General features: G+C 43.4%; 1 protein-coding gene across 4 annotated transcripts in view; it reads right to left on the bottom strand.

The window, feature by feature from the left end:
- LOC129707838 (myosin-10) overlaps positions 1 to 17,943 on the bottom strand; it is a 67,941-nt gene that overhangs the window by 18,821 nt on the left and 31,177 nt on the right. For all 4 annotated transcript variants that reach the window (XM_055653230.1, XM_055653232.1, XM_055653229.1 and 1 more), the window contains exons 9-12: positions 14,937 to 15,257; positions 9,865 to 9,982; positions 4,635 to 5,076; positions 2,882 to 3,016 (exon numbers count right to left, since the gene is read on the bottom strand). In XM_055653230.1, the coding sequence (XP_055509205.1) occupies positions 2,882 to 3,016; positions 4,635 to 5,076; positions 9,865 to 9,982; positions 14,937 to 15,257 (1,016 nt within the window). The remainder of the gene's footprint in view (positions 1 to 2,881; positions 3,017 to 4,634; positions 5,077 to 9,864; positions 9,983 to 14,936; positions 15,258 to 17,943) is intronic.

Here is a 17,943-nt window from a genome sequence, read left to right as displayed (position 1 = left end):
TTCTATGAGAAGTGATATATCCCAGAGAAAGGTATAATAATCCACTAGTGTAGTGGTCCAACCTAGTGAGGTAGGGTTGTTCGTATTGTCATGAAACAAATGAAAATATGAACATGAATGTTAAAAATGGATCTGTTAAATCAGACTGTGTTCCTTTCACGAATCTGCACTATTACGCCATAATTAAAACAAATTATTTAACACCAAAATTTTAAATTAGCACCTCTAATTTAAAATCTGCTTATTTATAATTTCTGGCTTAATAACTATTATAATCCTGTCAATCACACAACCCACTTTTGTGTGCTCAAGACTAGGTGTCTCATCAAATCTCCCAAAAGCCAGAACAATAAATGCATTATCAGAGGCTGTTCTCTTCCTGACTTCCATGTTGACTCAACCCCTACAAAAAACAGACATTCCACTGAAACAGAGCCATGTTTTAAACTCCACGTCTTGCCCTTCTCTTCTCTAATTTGATATTATTTCCTTAAGGGGCTGTCCCACTGCGGCGAACTAATTGGGGAGTTTAGAAGAGTTTGCCCTTCACTCGTACTCACAGCATGGCCGATACAAGGTCCTAGGAGGTCTTTGTAACACTCCTTCAGGCTCGAGTGTAGTCCCCGGGTACTCGAGGCCTCAGCTAGGATGCAGCGTATTTTTCAACATGCTGAAAAATGCCCGCTAGTAAAAAAAAGGTTGCCATGGAAAAAAAAACTATATTTTTTTTACTCGTAGGTTTAGTCAAAGTAGGTCGGCATGCTATTCGTAGGTAATCCTGGGTAGTCGAAGGTAGTTGTAGATAGTCTTCAACATAGTCGAAGGGAGGTCGAAGGGGGTCGAAGGATGTCGTCTTCACTCTCCACTATTCGGTGTCCAATTTTCCCGAAGCTAGTCGAAGCTAGTCTTCTACATAGTCGAAGCTAGTCTTCTACATAGTCGAAGGAGGTCAAAGGAGGTCTTCTACACAGTCGATGGAGATCTTCAACATGACACTTTTTCAAACTCTCCTAAACTCTTCTAAACTCACCAGTTTGGTCACCGCAGTGGGACAGCCCCTTTATCTTCAACAATAAGTTCTTCACGCCCTTCCTTACCCCACCTCTGTGCAATGCAGTCCCCTCATACTGGCTCCTTGTGCTTGAGATCTCAATCTCTCTCAATTTTATTCCTGTACTCTAGAATTCCCCCAGTTCTCCAAAATTCTTTATAAAATTTTCCACTCCTGCATTTTCTCCGTCCAATAACCTAATCTGTATTTTCTCCTCAAGTTAGTGCCACAGACATGGTCTCAAAATCTCGTCAAACTGCTTAAGGTTCCACGGGTGGATTTAGGATGTTACATCAGCCCTGCTGCAAAATGAAGGTCTAACTGGGCAGAAAATGTTATTCTTGCCACAAATCCTCACGCCTTCACCCAGTGCTAAATATTTCTAGCATCTCCTGTTTAACTCTCTAGATATCCATCAGTTTCAGTACTTTGATATCAAAGAATGTTATTGTCAATTGGTACGTTAATATGACTTGGTTCTTTTACATTTGCTATCAGAACTATCTGTCTCAATCTCTTCTACATTTCTATATTTATGCAGAGAATCTATCTGGCATAGTTGAGGGTCACTAGCACTAACTTGTCCACAATGCTGGGTTAAATTTTGATTCAACTCCAACATGTGATAATGTGCTGCAAGCACTGGTGGGAAATCACCCCAAACTAGCAATGGACAAGAAATGGAAGACCTCTCAATACAAGACTTGTTAATGTGTAGGACAATTCCTTAAATAAATGATGATTCATTCACAGTTTTGTTCAATCCAATAATGAGTAGGCAGCAGCCATGTCAACAGCGCGTTAGTTTTTCAACTTTTTTTTATGTTTTAGTATTTTTTAGTATGTTTTATAGTATGTTTTTGATGTTTCTCGGTGTGTCTTGTGTGGGGGGTGGTGTGGGGGAGTAAGGGGGAAACCGCTTTGGTCGCCTCCACCATGGAGAGGCGACTTTTTCCAGGTCGCCTCCCCCGTGGCCTAACATCAAGGGCCGGCGCGGCCTTTCCACGGAGACGCGCCCGGGACTTCAGCGGCGGGCGCAGCGTGGACTCTCGGCGTGGAGCATGTGAGCCCTCGCTGGGGCTCGCCGGAGGGGAGCGCTCTGTTTCGCTAGCCCGCGGCAGCCGGCAGCCGGCAGCCTGGCAGTCTGCAGAGTTCCAGCTGGTGTGGCGTCTACAGCCCGGAATCCCTCGTGGGGGACCTGGGGGAAGAAGAAGCCATCACTGCCGGCCCGCGGCCAACTTCTACCGCGGGCCCGGCGTGAACTTAACATCACTCCTGGAGGGGAACTTCGACCGCCGGCCCTGCAGTCTACGGTGCTTCTGCGGCCTACACCAACTTAAAGCCGCGGTCTCCGGTGAGGAAGAGCCGATCCTGGACTGACTCTGGACTCTGGTCCTGTCCACGGGGGGGAAATGGAGGAGGACTGGCCAAATTTTGTGCCTTCCACCACAGTGATGAATGCTGTGGTGGATGTTTGTGTTACATTTTTATTGTGGCTGTGGCTGTGTGTTCTTTATTATTGTACTGCTGCTGAATTGTATCTAAATTCTATCTATTTGCAAGGCACTGTTCTCTTCCAGTTGTTGTCACTAGTTTATTAAGGGAAAAACAAAATGTATTGATTGTCCTGTAGTGTATTGGATGGTACGTGCGGCCTTTGCTGCCATCCTGATGAGGATCAGGTCTATTCCTTCAACTGCAGATGAATGAGATGTGGCCATTTGACTGGGGGTTGACTGAGGGTGGCAAGGATGAGCAGATTAACTATGGTTGGCGTTGTCTTTCTGTTTTATAACTTTCTATTCCCCCACCTACCTCTCACCAACTTACCTGACAAGGCACCCCTTTCAGTTTGTGGACTTCCTCCTTGAATTGCCTGAGCTGTAACTCCAGCTGGCTGCGCTCCTCTTGGCTGTTCCTGTATCTTTCCTCTAGCGCTCTCAGATCAGTGATTAATCCTTCGCACTGGGCACACAACAGAAAGAATCACTTGTTAGCAAAGCACGACTTGTTAACACAGTATCAGACGTGTGTGTGAGGCACTGGATTCTGCATAAGATGGTAGAGAAACCCATCCTTGTACAAATGCACTGAACAGGTGAGACTACGAATGGCCTGTCTGGAGTTGAAGCTCTCCACCTAACCTCTGGGGCTTTGAGTCTTTGGACTAAGTTTATACCTCCAGTACAGTGGAAATGTACAGTGCCAGTGCAGCTCTGAAAAGGATACAACAGCTTTTCAAATGTGGTGAGAAGGAAAAAGAAAAGAACCAGTACAGTAATGATGCATTGATATAATTGAACCATCACACAAACAATTTACACACCCCATATACCTTGCACTTAAACCGATTTGACCATAGGTCCCATCTTGAAAGACCCATTGTCCTCACCGGCTCTGCACAAGGACCTAACTCTTATACACAGACCTAACTTCTCATCTCTACGCAAATGCAATACACAGACTCATTCCTCGCACAGGTGCTTGACATATGTAGACCCACTCCTCTCACAGGGATTGTACAAAGCAGCCAACAGCAAGAGGCAGTCAGACAGCCTTTAACAAAGAAACATTCCCGTTGTGCTTCATTCTGGAGCAAGATAAAATGAGCAGTGAGCTAACAAAGAAAGGAAAGATTTCTAGGAATCATAAACTTTACAAATGAAAACATTGCAGAAGGGACGCAGGTGGAAAGACAAAGTACGGAGTCTGAGGATGAAAGATGGAAAAAGGTAGGCAACAAGATGGATATATAAAGAATTGAATCCATGGAGAGATTTAAACAAGGTGAGAATATTTATGCTGAGACAGTAGTATGACTATGTAGCCTTGATGTGGGTTAACATTTCTGGAGTCAAGTTTTAAATGAGATGAAATGCAGACAAAGTAAAAATAAGGAAGAGCTCTAGAATAGGTAGATCAGGAGGTAACAAAGCCATTAAAGAGAATTCCTGTAGCAGATGTCCTGAGGCATATTATTGGAGATAATAACATATCGATATAGAGTATACGTCCCAATGTTTAGTTGGAAGAAACTGCAATTCTTGGGGTAGGGTGGAGGATTGCAATTAAAAGGGGATCCAAACAAGTGACTGGAGACGTCTTTACTGGCGACCATGAGTGAACTAGTAGAAATGCAAAGGGTTTTGATGACAGGGGGCATGGGAATTGAATTAGTGAAAATGAATTGTTCAAAACAAGTGTAGAAAGACTGGATGATAACTTGGTGAAGTCTTCAGTTGAGACTGGTAGATGGATGAGAGCAAAGAAAAGATTTTAAAGGAAGAATGAAAGAAGATGCAAAGCCAAAAAGAGGAAGTGACAGAATTAAGGGGAAAAAAACAAAGTGTGTATGAGTGTGCAAAGAGCTTCTAAGGGCCACACATCTTCACAGGACTAGCAACAGAAAGTCAAGTATGTGTGAAGGCTTCCATGAGGGTGTGTCAGTCAGAAAGAATTATCCAATTCTACTGCTCTCCACTTATTTAAAAGAAAAAAAGAGTTTCTCAAAGCCCACTATTTTGCTCTGTACTTAAAGATGGAGATAACTACTTGTAGTTTCTGAGCCCTGTGTTGCCATTACCTCATGCTGCACTGTCACTGCTTTCTCTTCTGCCTCTAGCAGTCGATGTTTTAAATCTAATTCTTCAAACTGTCCTTTCTCTTCTGCCCTCTGGAGAGCTCTAGGATCTAGCTCGGGGCTTCTTATCTTCTGGGCAGATGTGGTACTATCACCCTTGCTTCCATCCTCAAGTCCTCTAACCTGCCGCCCATCTTCCAGCTGCTCTCTTGCAGAAGCTCGGCCGCTTGTAGCTACTTTATCAGCCAACTTCTCCTGGCATTTCCTCAGCTCCTCCTTCTGAGGGAGCTTCAGTTCCTCCTGCCATTTTAGTCCCGTCTCTTTGAGTTCGTTGCCATTTAGTTTTCTGGATTGTTGGTTCGCAGACAATATCTCAGCCTCTGCACCCTGCTGCTGACAATGGCTTTCAGATCCTGGAGCGTCCACTTTAAATCCGTCAACAGATCTGAAAGGAAAACAGGAAATACGTGTTTCTCTTTGACTCTTTAAAATCAAACAAGTCCTTTAAAAATAATCAATTTCCCAAATTGACTGAATCTTTGAAGCCTTCAACACAATGGCTAATTCGGCATGAATACTCCCATGGCACTGCCCCATCAAAGGCTCACGGCCAGGGTTCAGTACAAGTTGGATACAGAGTAATGCCCCGTCCCACTTAGGAAACCTGAACGGAAACCTCTGGAGACTTTGAGCCCCACCCAAGGTTTTCGTGCGGTTCCCGGAGGTTGCAGGTGGTTGCCGGAGGTTGCAGGTAGTGGAAGCAGGTCGGGAGACTGACAAAAACTTCCGGGAACTGCACGGAAACCTTGGGTGGGGCGCAAAGTCTCCAGAGGTTTCCATTCAGGTTCCCTAAGTGGGACAGGGGCATAAAGCTCCTCTACACTGTCCCATCAAACATCCACCAATCAGGTATGACATGGATTAAGAAACATCGTCAAGTTAATACTCCAGGACAGATAGAACATAAACTAGATAGAGAATAAAGTTGAGGTACAATTAACTGCAGACGCTGGAATCTTGAGGAAAACAAAGTGCTGGAGTAACTCAACGGGTCAGGCAGCATTTGTGGAGGGAACAAATAGGCAACGTTTCGGGTCTGGACCCCTCTTCAGGCGCCACCTGATCCACTGAGTTATTCCATTATTCTGTATTTTGCTGGAGATTAATGTTCCCTCCACACTGTTCCATCGAACACTCGAAGGGGAAGCACAGCACAGAGTAAATGCAGAATAAAATTCTCTCTACACTCTATCATCAAACACAGCAAACCCAATAAATTAAGAGTGAAAATCCAACTAGACCATCCCATCAAACACCGAGTGCAGATGCAGCACATTTGGATACAGTGTAAAACTCCCCCTACACTGTCCCATCTAACACTCCCAGTAGAGATAGAACACACGTCGGTCAGAGTGAAAGTTCCTTTATACAACCCCAGTAAACATTTCCAAAGTTAGAAACAGGGTCAATCATCCTGTAAACAGTGAGTTTATAGGATGCTTTACACGGTTTCTAATTCAGCGAGTGTATCAGTGACTGAGTATGTGAGCATAAGGCTATGTATAAGTAAGTGCAAGTGAGTGGCTGTAAAATTCAGCTCCATGTTTCCTGTTGATGCAGTTGCAAATTGATTCCAGCATGGTGAACAAAATGTGCGAGCATACTTGTTGCATACGCTGCACCAAAAGACATGTTGGTAAGGACATCAGTGCTGGTGACGATAATGCCCACGGGCAGTATACAGTGTCGGCAGATGACAATATCAATCAGTATGCAACACTGATTTGACACCAGCTCTGCTAAATCAGAGTTCAATGCTTCAGTTCTCTTAATCTTGGATAGCTGAACCATGCACTCAGCAGCAGAAAGCAGCCTCCACCCACATTAATAGTAGGAATGCTCAACAATGTGTTTGGCACGGTCGGGTTGGGCCAAACGGCCAGTTTCCACATGTGGATCAATGACTAAAACTTGCAGGTTAATGATCTATTGATCTTCATTGTAAAGGTTTCATAAAGTCTACAAGGAGCGGTTTGCCAGTGGCTAAATAACATTCACTGGATGTCAAGGCTTCTGGGAAAATCTGTTGCTCCCAGTCACGGGTGCATGGATATTCTCCTTGGGGGATAACCAAGAGAAATGCAGAGGGTACTCAGAGCAGAACAGAAATGGGACAACAGAAGAGGCATAGGGGCATAGGCATTCGGCAAGAGACTACATTCACCCAGAGTTTTCAGGGAACAATTCTCCCACCTGAATTATTGAGAGGAACCGTGCATGAGAAGGAGGCATGGTAAGGATGTCCGTATTGAAATGTGTCTTGTTCCAATTGTAACCTCAGACCCTAGTGGGGATTGCTTTTCCACTGGCTGTCAAAGTGATTGTGGTCATGAACTTTTATACTTTGGGCTGCCTCCAGGCTGGAAATATTAAAAACATCTTGAAATGTGATCCATACTTTTCCAAGTGGACTGAGTATCTGTTTTTCTCTCTCAAAGTTACAACCGGAATGAAGTTATGAAGATTATAGATTTTCCCATGCTATAGGATGCATCCCATGTATGAACTTTGATAAGGTCCCACATAGGAGATTAGTTGGCAAAATTAGAGTACATGATATTAGGGGTAGGCTACTGACATGGATAGAAAATTGGTTGGCAGACAGGAAACAAAGAGTAGGGATTAATGGATCTCTTTCAGAATGGCAGGCAGTGACTGTTGGGGTACTGCAAGGCTCGGTGCTGGGACCGCAGCTATTTACAATAAACATTCAATGATTTAGATGAAGGGATTAAAAGTAACATTAAAAAAAGTAAAATTTGCAGATGACACTGGGTGGCAGGGTGAACTGTGAGGAGGATGCTATGAGAATGCAGGTTGACTTGGACAGGTTGGGAGAGTGGGCAGATGCATGGCAGATGCAGTTTAATGTGGATAAATGTAAGGTTATCCACTTTGGTGGCAAAAACAGGAAGGCAGATTATTATCTGAATGGTGTCAAGTTGGGAAAAGCGGAAGTACAACAAGATCTGGGGGTCCTTGCTCATCAATCACTGAAAGTAAGTATGCAGGTGCAGCAGGCAGTGAAGAAAGCTAATGGCATGTTAGCCTTCATAACAAGAGGAGTTGAGTATTGGAGCAAAGAGGTCCTTCTGCAGTTATACACCTGGATTATTGTGTGCAGTTTTGGTCTCCAAATTTGAAGGAGGTCATTCTTGCTATTGAGGGAGTGCAGCGTAGGTTCACGAGGTTAATTCCTGGGATAGCGGGACTGTCATATGTTGATTATTAAGGGATTGGATACGCCAGAGGCAGGAAACATGTTCCCAATGTTAGGGGAGTCCAGAACCAGGGGCCACAGTTTAAAGATAAGGGGTAGGCCATTTAGGATGGAGATGAAGAAAAGCGTTTTCACCCAGAGTTGTGAATCTGTAGAATTCTCTGTCTCAGAAGGCAGTGGAGGCCAATTCTCTGGATACTTTCAAGAAAGAGTTGGATAGAGCTCTTAAAGGTAGCAGAATCAAGGGATATGGGGAGAAGACAGGAATGGGGTACTGATTGTGGATGATCAGCCATGATGACAGTGAATGGCGGTGCTGGCTCAAAGGGCCGAATGGCCTACTCCTGCATCTATTGTGTATTGTATCAGTTTACAGATATCAATCCTAAGTGAGATTGTTCAAACAGTGTTGTGGCTGCAAGAACTACTTTACGAGAGCTCTGCGGAGCTCAGAGGAGAAGGTGCCAAGATCTATTGTGGTCTGTCACTATTGCACAACCTCAACAATATGAGCATTCGGGCTTTCCTGTCAGACATACAATGAGCAGCTATAAGAGGAAAGAATGAGGGAATATAGAAAGAATTGGAGGAAGGCGAGTTGACTTGTTCAGCCCCTAAACACACAAATTAGCATTAGTGTTCGATTTCTGCTGGGGGTGACCTTGGACCTGGAGTTTGGGGTAGGGGTGGGAGGGCGTCATCATTTGAATGATTTTCCAGAAGTCGTTGAGATGAGCTCCATTCAGGCAGTAACTTGGGGCAGCAGTTCATTAAACATAAAAATAATATGTTAGTGCGGCACTACATTGTGCTGCTTCAAAGACAAGTAAAAACCTTGGACTGCACATTCTCAGCTCAAGCAGCAGTAGTCAGGGTTGTTTGGCTGATACTTAACATCATGGGCACTGGCAGAGTGAGATCAGCCTGGTGGAGGACAAGCTATTCCTGCTGCATGGGGCAACTGCTACCGTCCCTGTCAGCGAACCAGCAATCCTGCAACCTGTTAGAGAATGGCTTGCTGTATTACAGTGGCATCCCATCAGCCCATTTAACAACAATAATTGTAGCAATCTCAAGCGTTGAGACAGAAATCAACACTTCCAATACAGCAACTAGATATTGAGTGACTTCATTCCCTCTTTTCTCTTCCTGTTCTCTGGGTGCTGTGAAAATATGGAGCCCAATATCTCCTGTCGCAAGGTTTGATGAGTACACTTCTTGGAGCTGCAATCCACCTCCTTTGTGGGAGATGCAAGCTCATTTTGATAATTTCCGTTAGTTTCATCATGTTTACACTTATAAAAGTGGGTCCCCTTTGAGTGCCTGGACAATTGACAACACATCATGTTGTGGCTAGAGACTAAAACTATTATAATGAGCAGGCAGAGTGAAAGATGGTGGGCTGTTCGAAGAGAACAAAACCATGGTGTTCATTGTGATCTGCTTTGCGGTCTCAAGAGCTAGAGATTATATATAGATATATATATGTATGTGTTTCTTTGAGAATGTTTGAAGTGAGAGGCCATGCATGAATTTGAAGTAGCAGGGGTGAGCATGTGTGTGCGAGCGAGAGAGAGAGAGAAAATAAGTGAGTATATGTGGGAGCACATGAGTGTAAGCACATCATAGATTTAGTTACTAATAAATGCATCAATGAGTGTGCAAGAGGTTGTGTGTGAGTGTTAAGTGTGAGAGTAAGAATGTATAAGGTGACTAGGTATGTGAGTGAGGGTGGAAGCAAGCATGTGTGTGAGTGCATGAATGAGCATAATGGTGAATTTGTGTTCAAGTATATATAAGTGTGTGTTTTTTATTAATAAAGGTGTGTGTGTGTTGTGTGAATGCGTGTGAATACATGTTTGTTTATGTGTATATGTGTGAGAGAGAGAGAGAGAGAGAGAGGGTGCAAGCCTTACGTACAGACGCATACATAACATCGTTAATTTGTCCTACCTGCAATACTGCCGTTCCATTTGTTGCAGTCTTTCCCTCAGCTGTTTGTTATCATTCTGCAGAACTCGACATTCTTGAGCCAGATTTCGACACTCAACCTGCAGGCACTGGACTGCACCTGTTACACACACAGCTTAAATAGCAACACACACATGCAAGCAGATAATAACGTCTGGTCGAGAATTCCATACCCTAAAAAACCCTACTAAAAAAGGCATTGTTTTAGCCACTTCCTTCATTCCTATCGTGATGGATTTACACTGAAATGTGCAGGGGTTGTGACAGAAGACATATAGCCAGACAAGATTTAACCATCCCACACAGAGCCACATGTTTATAACACGTCCATGTATCCTACCAACCCTTCCCACCTCCCCCACTTCTCAAATCTAATTGATAGCATCCTCTCCTTCCACAATTCCACTCGATATTAATTTTATGTTAAAAATACGTTAAATGTTTTTCCTTTTGTTTTGTTTTAATGTCTTTTCTCAACTCGTCTTCTCCTGTTGCCTTATTTTATCCGTGTAACTGCATTCCCACACACATAATTGATAATTCTTATTATGTCCAAGTGTTGTTCCCTCAACAACCCAAAATAAATTGTGATTTCCTTTTTTTTTTTAAATGGAACATACTTATTAACAGAATTATAGTGTGGTTGAGCTCAGACAAAGAGCATTTAGCACATCATGGCTGTCTACTCCATGAAAGAGCCACCCAGTTAATCTCACTTTCCTCAATGGCATATCATTATTTTCATTAATTTTCATTCTGAAATAAATCATTTAATCTATTTTTGCCACGTTTTCAGGCTGTGCATTCCCAATCACTACAACTTGCTTTGTCCAAAACGGGTTCCTCCTGTTGCCTGGTACTTCCGCTAATCACTTTAAATCTCGAAGCAACCTCCCATCTCTTTTCATCTGTTATGCCAATAAAGAATTTGTAATTTTTTAATGCCCCCATAAAATCTCTTATTTTTTTAGAATTGAACACTATGCCCATAGCCAATTGTATGTGTAATTGTGTATACGTTACAATTGTTTACCATTACATCTTTTTATTCGTTTTCTACTCTACCGCCAATGAGGCTAAGAGATCCTTGGCCTAGAAATTGATCTTCAGCATTTTTCTGACATTGGTGCAGGTCACCCTAATGCTGTTTGTGAAAGTCACATGAAAACCGAGAACTTTCATCGTCAGGTATAACCACGCTGAAACTGAGTTTATTGTTTTTCTTGGTATGTTGCAAGTTCTCACATTTGTCAAAATGTAGCAAGCAGGTGCGACGATGGAAGCACCACTCAACACTCTTCCGCTGCTGAATGAATGAATGCTGCATTGATGGACGGAGGTGAGGAATTGTTTTTACAGGACGAGAAGGACCTGGACATGCTGGTGAAGAACATACCCACCTCTGGTGTTCCTTTTTTTATGGGAGCCAAAGGGGCCACCTAGTACTACAGTCAGGAATTCCTAGCAGATTTATGGCAGAAAAAGGTTTAGGGAGAACAATAATCCATTTGAAAGATGAAGAAATCAAATTTCCCTACAAATGCCATGATTGATATAATAATAATAATAATAATAATAATAATAATAATAATAAATTTTATTGTCATTGCACATAAGTGCAACGAGATTTGGATATGCAGCTTCCATCCGATGTCATAACTTAAATAACTAATAAAATTTAGATTTAGTTACCCCGAGAACATGGTTTGTAAAAAGAACATTAAAACAGTAAAACAGTCAAAACAGACTAAAGTGCAGATGTGTCTGTGCAACGTGACCATCACCATCCGAGGGAGACAGTTTATGGGGGTGGGGGGCACTCAGCAGGGCCGGTTCAGAGCCGCTATAGCCCTGGGAATGAAGCTGTTCCTGCTTCTGGAAGGGCGGGGTAGAAGGCCTTGTAACGTCTGCCAGAAGGTAGCAGTTCGAACAGTCCATTACAAGGGTGTGATGAATCTTTATGGATGCTGACGGGCTTCCTGAGGCACCGTGAAATAATTGAAAGGGGACTCTGATCCAACACTAGGTCTGACTGGTGTGGGAAATACACCATTTCTGAGATGTAAAGATTAGCTTGTGAGGAAATATTAAGCAGGAGGTGTATATACTGATTGGAATTTAGAAAAAATGAGAGGCAGTCACATTGAAATATATAAGATTCTGATTGTGACAGAGAAGATTCTGATTATCTGTTCCCCATGGCCAGAGAGTGTAGAACAAGAGGGCCTTGTCTCAGGAGAAAGGGCTGAGATAAAATGTTTATTTATTCCTCCGAGGCTTTTGAATGGTGTGGAATTCTCTGCTCAAGAGCGCTGTGGACACGAGTTGTTGCGTCTATTCACTGGCTGAGTCAGCTTTATTTTTGAACAACAAATGCATATATGAGAGTGGATTAATAGTGAAGGTAAAAAAAAAACAGGCATAATCATGTAGAAAAACAGAGGAGACCGAGATGTCTCAAGGCCTGTACCTGGTCTTGTTTACTTTCTTAAACTATGTCTCCGCAGTCCAGTGAATCAATAACTCGTTCCACCTCACAACCACCAACATGTCTTTATACATAAGTCTGCCCAAAACTCATCCTATCTTCCAGTTTTTGTACAAATATTTTTCCCTTTCCATTTGGATTTTAAACCTAGTACTGGGGTCACTGTCTTAATCTAGTTCATCTACAAAATCCATTTTATTAGTTCTAGTGACGTCTTTGTCCTTGTGGGCTGAAAAACACATTGCTGGAGGGAGAAACACTTAATGTAATTTAGGAATTTCATTCCTATTTCTTTACTAACTCGCTTCTGCCCAGTGAGAAAGAATCATTAAAAATTTCTAGTCACAACAATATGATTATTCTTTACTCGTCTCTCTAATTACACATACTCGTTTTTCTAATTAGACTAGATTCCTTTCACTTTCTTTCAATTGGAGGAGGTGTTAATGCCATTACTGTAACAAGGTGTTTTAAGCTTTGCATTAATATTGACTTTGCATCAGTGACTTTGCATCTATAGTTTATAGATAGAGCGTGGAAACAGGCCCTACGGCCCACCGAGTCCCCGCTGACCAACGATGACCCGTACACTAGTTCTATCCTACACTCTAGGGACAATTTACAGTGACCAATTAACCTACAAACTTGGACGTCTTTGGAATGTGGTACGAAACCGGAGCATCCGGTGAAAACGCATGCGGTCACTGGGAGAACGTGTAAACTCCATACAGATAGCACCCATAGTCACAATCAAACCACGGTCTCTGGCGTGCCACCCACATCATTTCCATGTCTATTCCCACCTTTTCTCTCAGTTACTCATATTGATACAGAATCTCAATTTATTTTTGGTTTCCTCCTAAAATATATTGGCTGAATTGTCTCAGTTGAGTGTGTTCTGTTGGACCTTTCAATGCCCATTACTCAATGCTCTCCCTGTATATATGTACTAATGTGGGACAGATGGTTGGGTCTATTTCGCTCTGGGCCTCCCAAATCGGAAGTGAGACAGGCTTAGCAAAGTGTCAGCAGCTAGCTAGCATACAGCCGGTACACTACTACCCCAGATATCCCGACAGCCCATGACAGGAGACAAGGTCGAAGATTGGGTGTGGGGATGTATCTCTGTCTCCGGCTCTGTCAAATGTTATGCAATTTTGCACAGATTTTTAAATGTCTCAATCATTTAAAATATTATAAAAGGCAAAATTTTGAGTATTTTCACATGGATTAAAACAATGAAATTATATAAAGTGAGTATAAATGAAATAATTGAAAGTTGACTCTGATCCAACACTAGGTCTGACTGGTGTGAGATTACAGAAACACATTTGCTGGTTTCTGTCACTCAGCTCATCCATTACTAACGGTGGGTCTACATCAGATCTGCGATTTACTTAAGGGCCTGTCCCACGAGCATGCGACTGCATGCGGCAAGCGCGACCAAACCGGAAGCAGGGGCCGCGCGGAGGTCGAGTGATCCCGTACGAGTTGACGTGAAGTTCGAGCGAAGTCCGTGGGAAGTTCGCGCTAGGCGTACGCCGTCAAGACGCTGCGTACGGCGTTGAGACGCTGCGCACGCCTGTCGAGGCGGTGCATACGGCTTCAATGCGGCTGCGGGCCAGCAGGCCGTAGCCGCGCAGAATTTTTGGACAGTGTCAGTTTTTCGGAGCCCCGCGCGATATCGGGACCAGCTCCGCACAACGCCATACGTCTCCGGCGATTGAAGTGAGACCGGCCCCGCGAGGCCGTACGGCTCAAGCGACCACGTTAGGTCGCGCTTGCCGCATACAGTCGCATGCTCGTGGGACAGGCCCTTTAGCTGCAAGCAGTTAAACACTGAATTTCCTTTGAACAGCTGGCCACAGCCTGCTCAGTTCAGTCCATCGTATTTGTATATGCTCTTTTTGCCTTCACATCTTTAGTTATATGTAGTTATTAAATAATGCAGCTCGAGGATGGCTATTTGGCCCACAATGTCTATATGAGATATTTGGCTATTATAGACAACATCTATGGTATTAATCTTATTTCTGCCCACTGTTCCTGAACCCCCTTTTAATTCCATTAAACTCTTCTTTCTTTTCCTCCTTCTTCTTAACTTAACATTCCTGTTGTTAAATTTGAGTTGCCCATTTCGCTAGTCTTGCTTTGCTTGCCTGGTCTATTTTTGTTATTCATTCAGTTCTCTAATTTATTTTCCATAGCTCAATTGCTCCTGGAACTGGTGCTAAAGTCCAAGAGTGAAATCCCCCTGACATCTCTACTTCCACTAGGCAGTGTCATTTCTCATTCATTCACCATGACTTGAAAAGTACCAACAGGATTCCCACCCATGAAGTCTATCATCTGAACTCATCCGCAAGTACTTTGGACCTTTTTTTTTTTAACCAGTGACTGACCCCACATGAAATTAGGTAATTAGTACCACATGAGCACCAATAACAATCTCAATCTGCCACTTAGCAACACACATCTACCCGCCATGTTGTTCTCTATGGAATCCCCTCTCCAATTAATAAACCCCTCTGTATAGGACTCATATCATTCGCTGCCTGGATCATACCCTGGAGCTGAGTAACCTCTTCGGAGTTTTTCTTCTGTCGACTGTCACTTTTCATCTGTATCTCTGCTCGGAGTGTGGTGATCTCCAGCTCGTACTCCACTGTTGTCTGCTGAAGGTGTTCCAGCTCTGCCCGAATACGACATAGCTCCTCCTGCAGCGTTGCAATCTCATTTTCCCGTTCCCCCGCTGCCTCCTCGGCTGCCTGACGGAGATTCACAATCTCCTCCTGTGCGCAGTGAAGTTCCTCATGTGCTTCTGTCAGCTCACTCTCCTTCTCTTCCTCCAAGCTCTCAATCTCCTCCTGAACGGACCGAAGCTGTACTGAATAGGACAAAGCAGATATCTATAAGTTTTGTTATTGAAAATAACAAAATAACTGTTAGTGAGTTTGCTGCTTTGGTTAAAGAAACAGATTTGAGTTTTTAGTAATTTCAGCCAATACCTCTCAGGTAGTGGCATAATGCTATTCTAACCAATGGAGTTGAAACTCCTTGTTCTGAGACAGCAAACAAGGGAGAATGGAATGTGTAAGAAGGGTCTTGTACCAAAACGTCATCCATTCCTTCTCCCTAGAGATGCTGCCTGTCCTGCTGAGTTACTCCAGCATTTTGTGTCTATCTAACAAAAAATGGAATACAGGACTACTCAGATAGAGAAAAGATGAGAGGTTCAAGTGGATCATACATTGATTGGTTGAGCAGAACGCCCGAGTCTTTGCCGTATATCCCTTATAATCCCATATGCTCCATTAGACAGTAGCACTGTTGAAAATGTAAGTCAAGGGTTGAGAGTGTTTTATTGGCAAATGTCCCAAGAACAATGACATTTTTATTTGCAGCAGCAGCACCACAGACAAGTAAACATAGTACTCTGTAAGCACCATAATAAATAACAAAAACATTTTGTATATAAAAACAAATAATAATAGTGCAACGACAAAATAATGCCCCCACGTCAATGTAGTTCGGAGTATAGTTGGAGGTTGTAGTGATAATAGCTGGTTGTTGGGAAGAAGCTGCTCCTGAACCTAGATGTGACAGTTTTCAGGTTCCTATACCTTCTTCCCGATGGCAGGAGTGAAATGAGGGTGTGGCCAGGGTGGTGTGGGTCTATGATGATGCTGGCTGCCTTTTTGAGGCAGCTCCTCCCTAATTAGATATTTTGATGGTGGGGTTCCCGTGACGGGCCATGTTCACCACTTTTTGCAAACTTTCTCCTTCCTGGGCATTGGAGTTGCTGAACAAGGCCGTGATGTAACCAGTCAGTATGCTCTTAACTGTACATTTATTCTATTCCTTGGGGCACAGGAGGATGAGGGGTGATCTTATAAAGGTGTACAAAATCATGAGATCATACGCAGAATAAGGGAATCTAGGACCAGAGGACATGGGTTCAAGGTGAAGGGGAAAAGATTTAATAAGAATCTGAAGGGGTGACTCTTTCACACAAAGGGTGGTGGGTGTATGGGACATGCTGCCAGATGAGGTAGTTGAGGCTGGGACTAGTCCAACGTTTAAGAAACAGTTAGACAGGTACATGGATAGGGCAGGTGTAGAGAGCAGGTCCAAGAGCAGGCCAGTGGCACTAGTGTAGCTGGGGCATGTTGGTCGGTGTGGGCAAGTTTGGCCGAAGGGCCCGTTTCCACACTGTATCACTCTATGACTATGGCCCTATCTACAGAAGTTCAAGAGCGAATTCGTCGACATACCGAATCTCCGTAAACCTCCAAGGGAGTAGAGGTGCTGATGGGCTTTCTGTATGATTTCATCAGTGTGCTGTGTTCAGGACAGATCTTCATAGATATGCATGCTCACCAATTTGAAATTTTTGATTCTCTCCACTACCGTCCCATCGATGAAGACAGGTTTGTGCATCCTCGGCCTTTCTCTTCTAAATTCAACAATCGGTTCCTTGGTTTTACTGACGTTGAGAACAAGATTGTTGTTCTGGCACCATTCGGTCAGTCAATCGATCTTCCTCCTATATTTTGACACCATCATCCGCAATTCGTCCAACAACGGTAGTGTCATCGGCGAATTTAAAGATGCAGTTGGAACTGTGTCTGGTTACACAGTCATGGGTATAGAGTGAGTGGAGCAGGAGGCTGAGCACACTGCCTTGAGGAGCTCCTGTGCTTATGGTTATCAAGTTGCTGCCAATCCGTACAGATCGTGTTCTGTTAAAGGGGAAGTTGCGGTTCCAGCTGCAGAGGAATACACAGAAACCCCGTTCCCTAAGCTTAACAAACAGTTTGGAGGGGATAATAGTGTTTAACTGCGAGCTGTAGTCAATGAACAACAGCCTGATATATGTGTTTTTATTGTCGAAGTGGTCCAGTGCAGAGTGGAGAGCCAGCAAGATCACATCCTCCGTTGCCATGTTGTGGCGGTAAGCAAATTGCAGTGTGTCCTGGTTCTTGTTGAGGTAGGAGTTGATATGCCATAACCAACATCTCAAAGCACTTCATCACCACGGATATTAGTGCCACCGGTCGGTAGTCATTGAAGCATGGTACCTTACTCTTTGTGTTATTATTATTGTTGTGAATGCACTATATGAATGAAGATCTTTCTCAAGTAATACAATTGAAAAGTTGGGAAATTATGCTAAACTTGTGTCATATAGTCAGAGTTATACAGCACAGAAACAGGCCCTTCAGCCTAACTTGTCCATGCCAACTAAATTGTCTACCTGAACCAGTCCCATTTGCCTGTGTTTTGCCTGTATCACTCCATACCTATCCAAATGGCTTTTTAATGCTGTAACTGAAACTGCTTCTGCAACTTTGGCAGCTCTTTTCACATGCCCACTACCCTCTGTGTGAAAAGGTTGCCCCTCTATTCCTTTTTTAAATCTTTCCTTTCTCACGAATCGATGCCCTCTAGTTTTAGACGTCTCCACCTTGGGGAAATAATTGTTTCTATTTGCCATATCTATTCCACTATGATTTTATATACCTCTATAAGATCCCCCCCCGCCCCCCGCCTTCATGATCCACAGAAAAAAG

This window comes from Leucoraja erinacea, chromosome 22, assembly GCF_028641065.1.
Source record: "Leucoraja erinacea ecotype New England chromosome 22, Leri_hhj_1, whole genome shotgun sequence".
Lineage (NCBI taxonomy): Eukaryota > Metazoa > Chordata > Chondrichthyes > Rajiformes > Rajidae > Leucoraja > Leucoraja erinaceus.
Note: the sequence above shows the minus strand (reverse complement) of the source record. Positions and strands in the feature narration are given on the sequence as shown.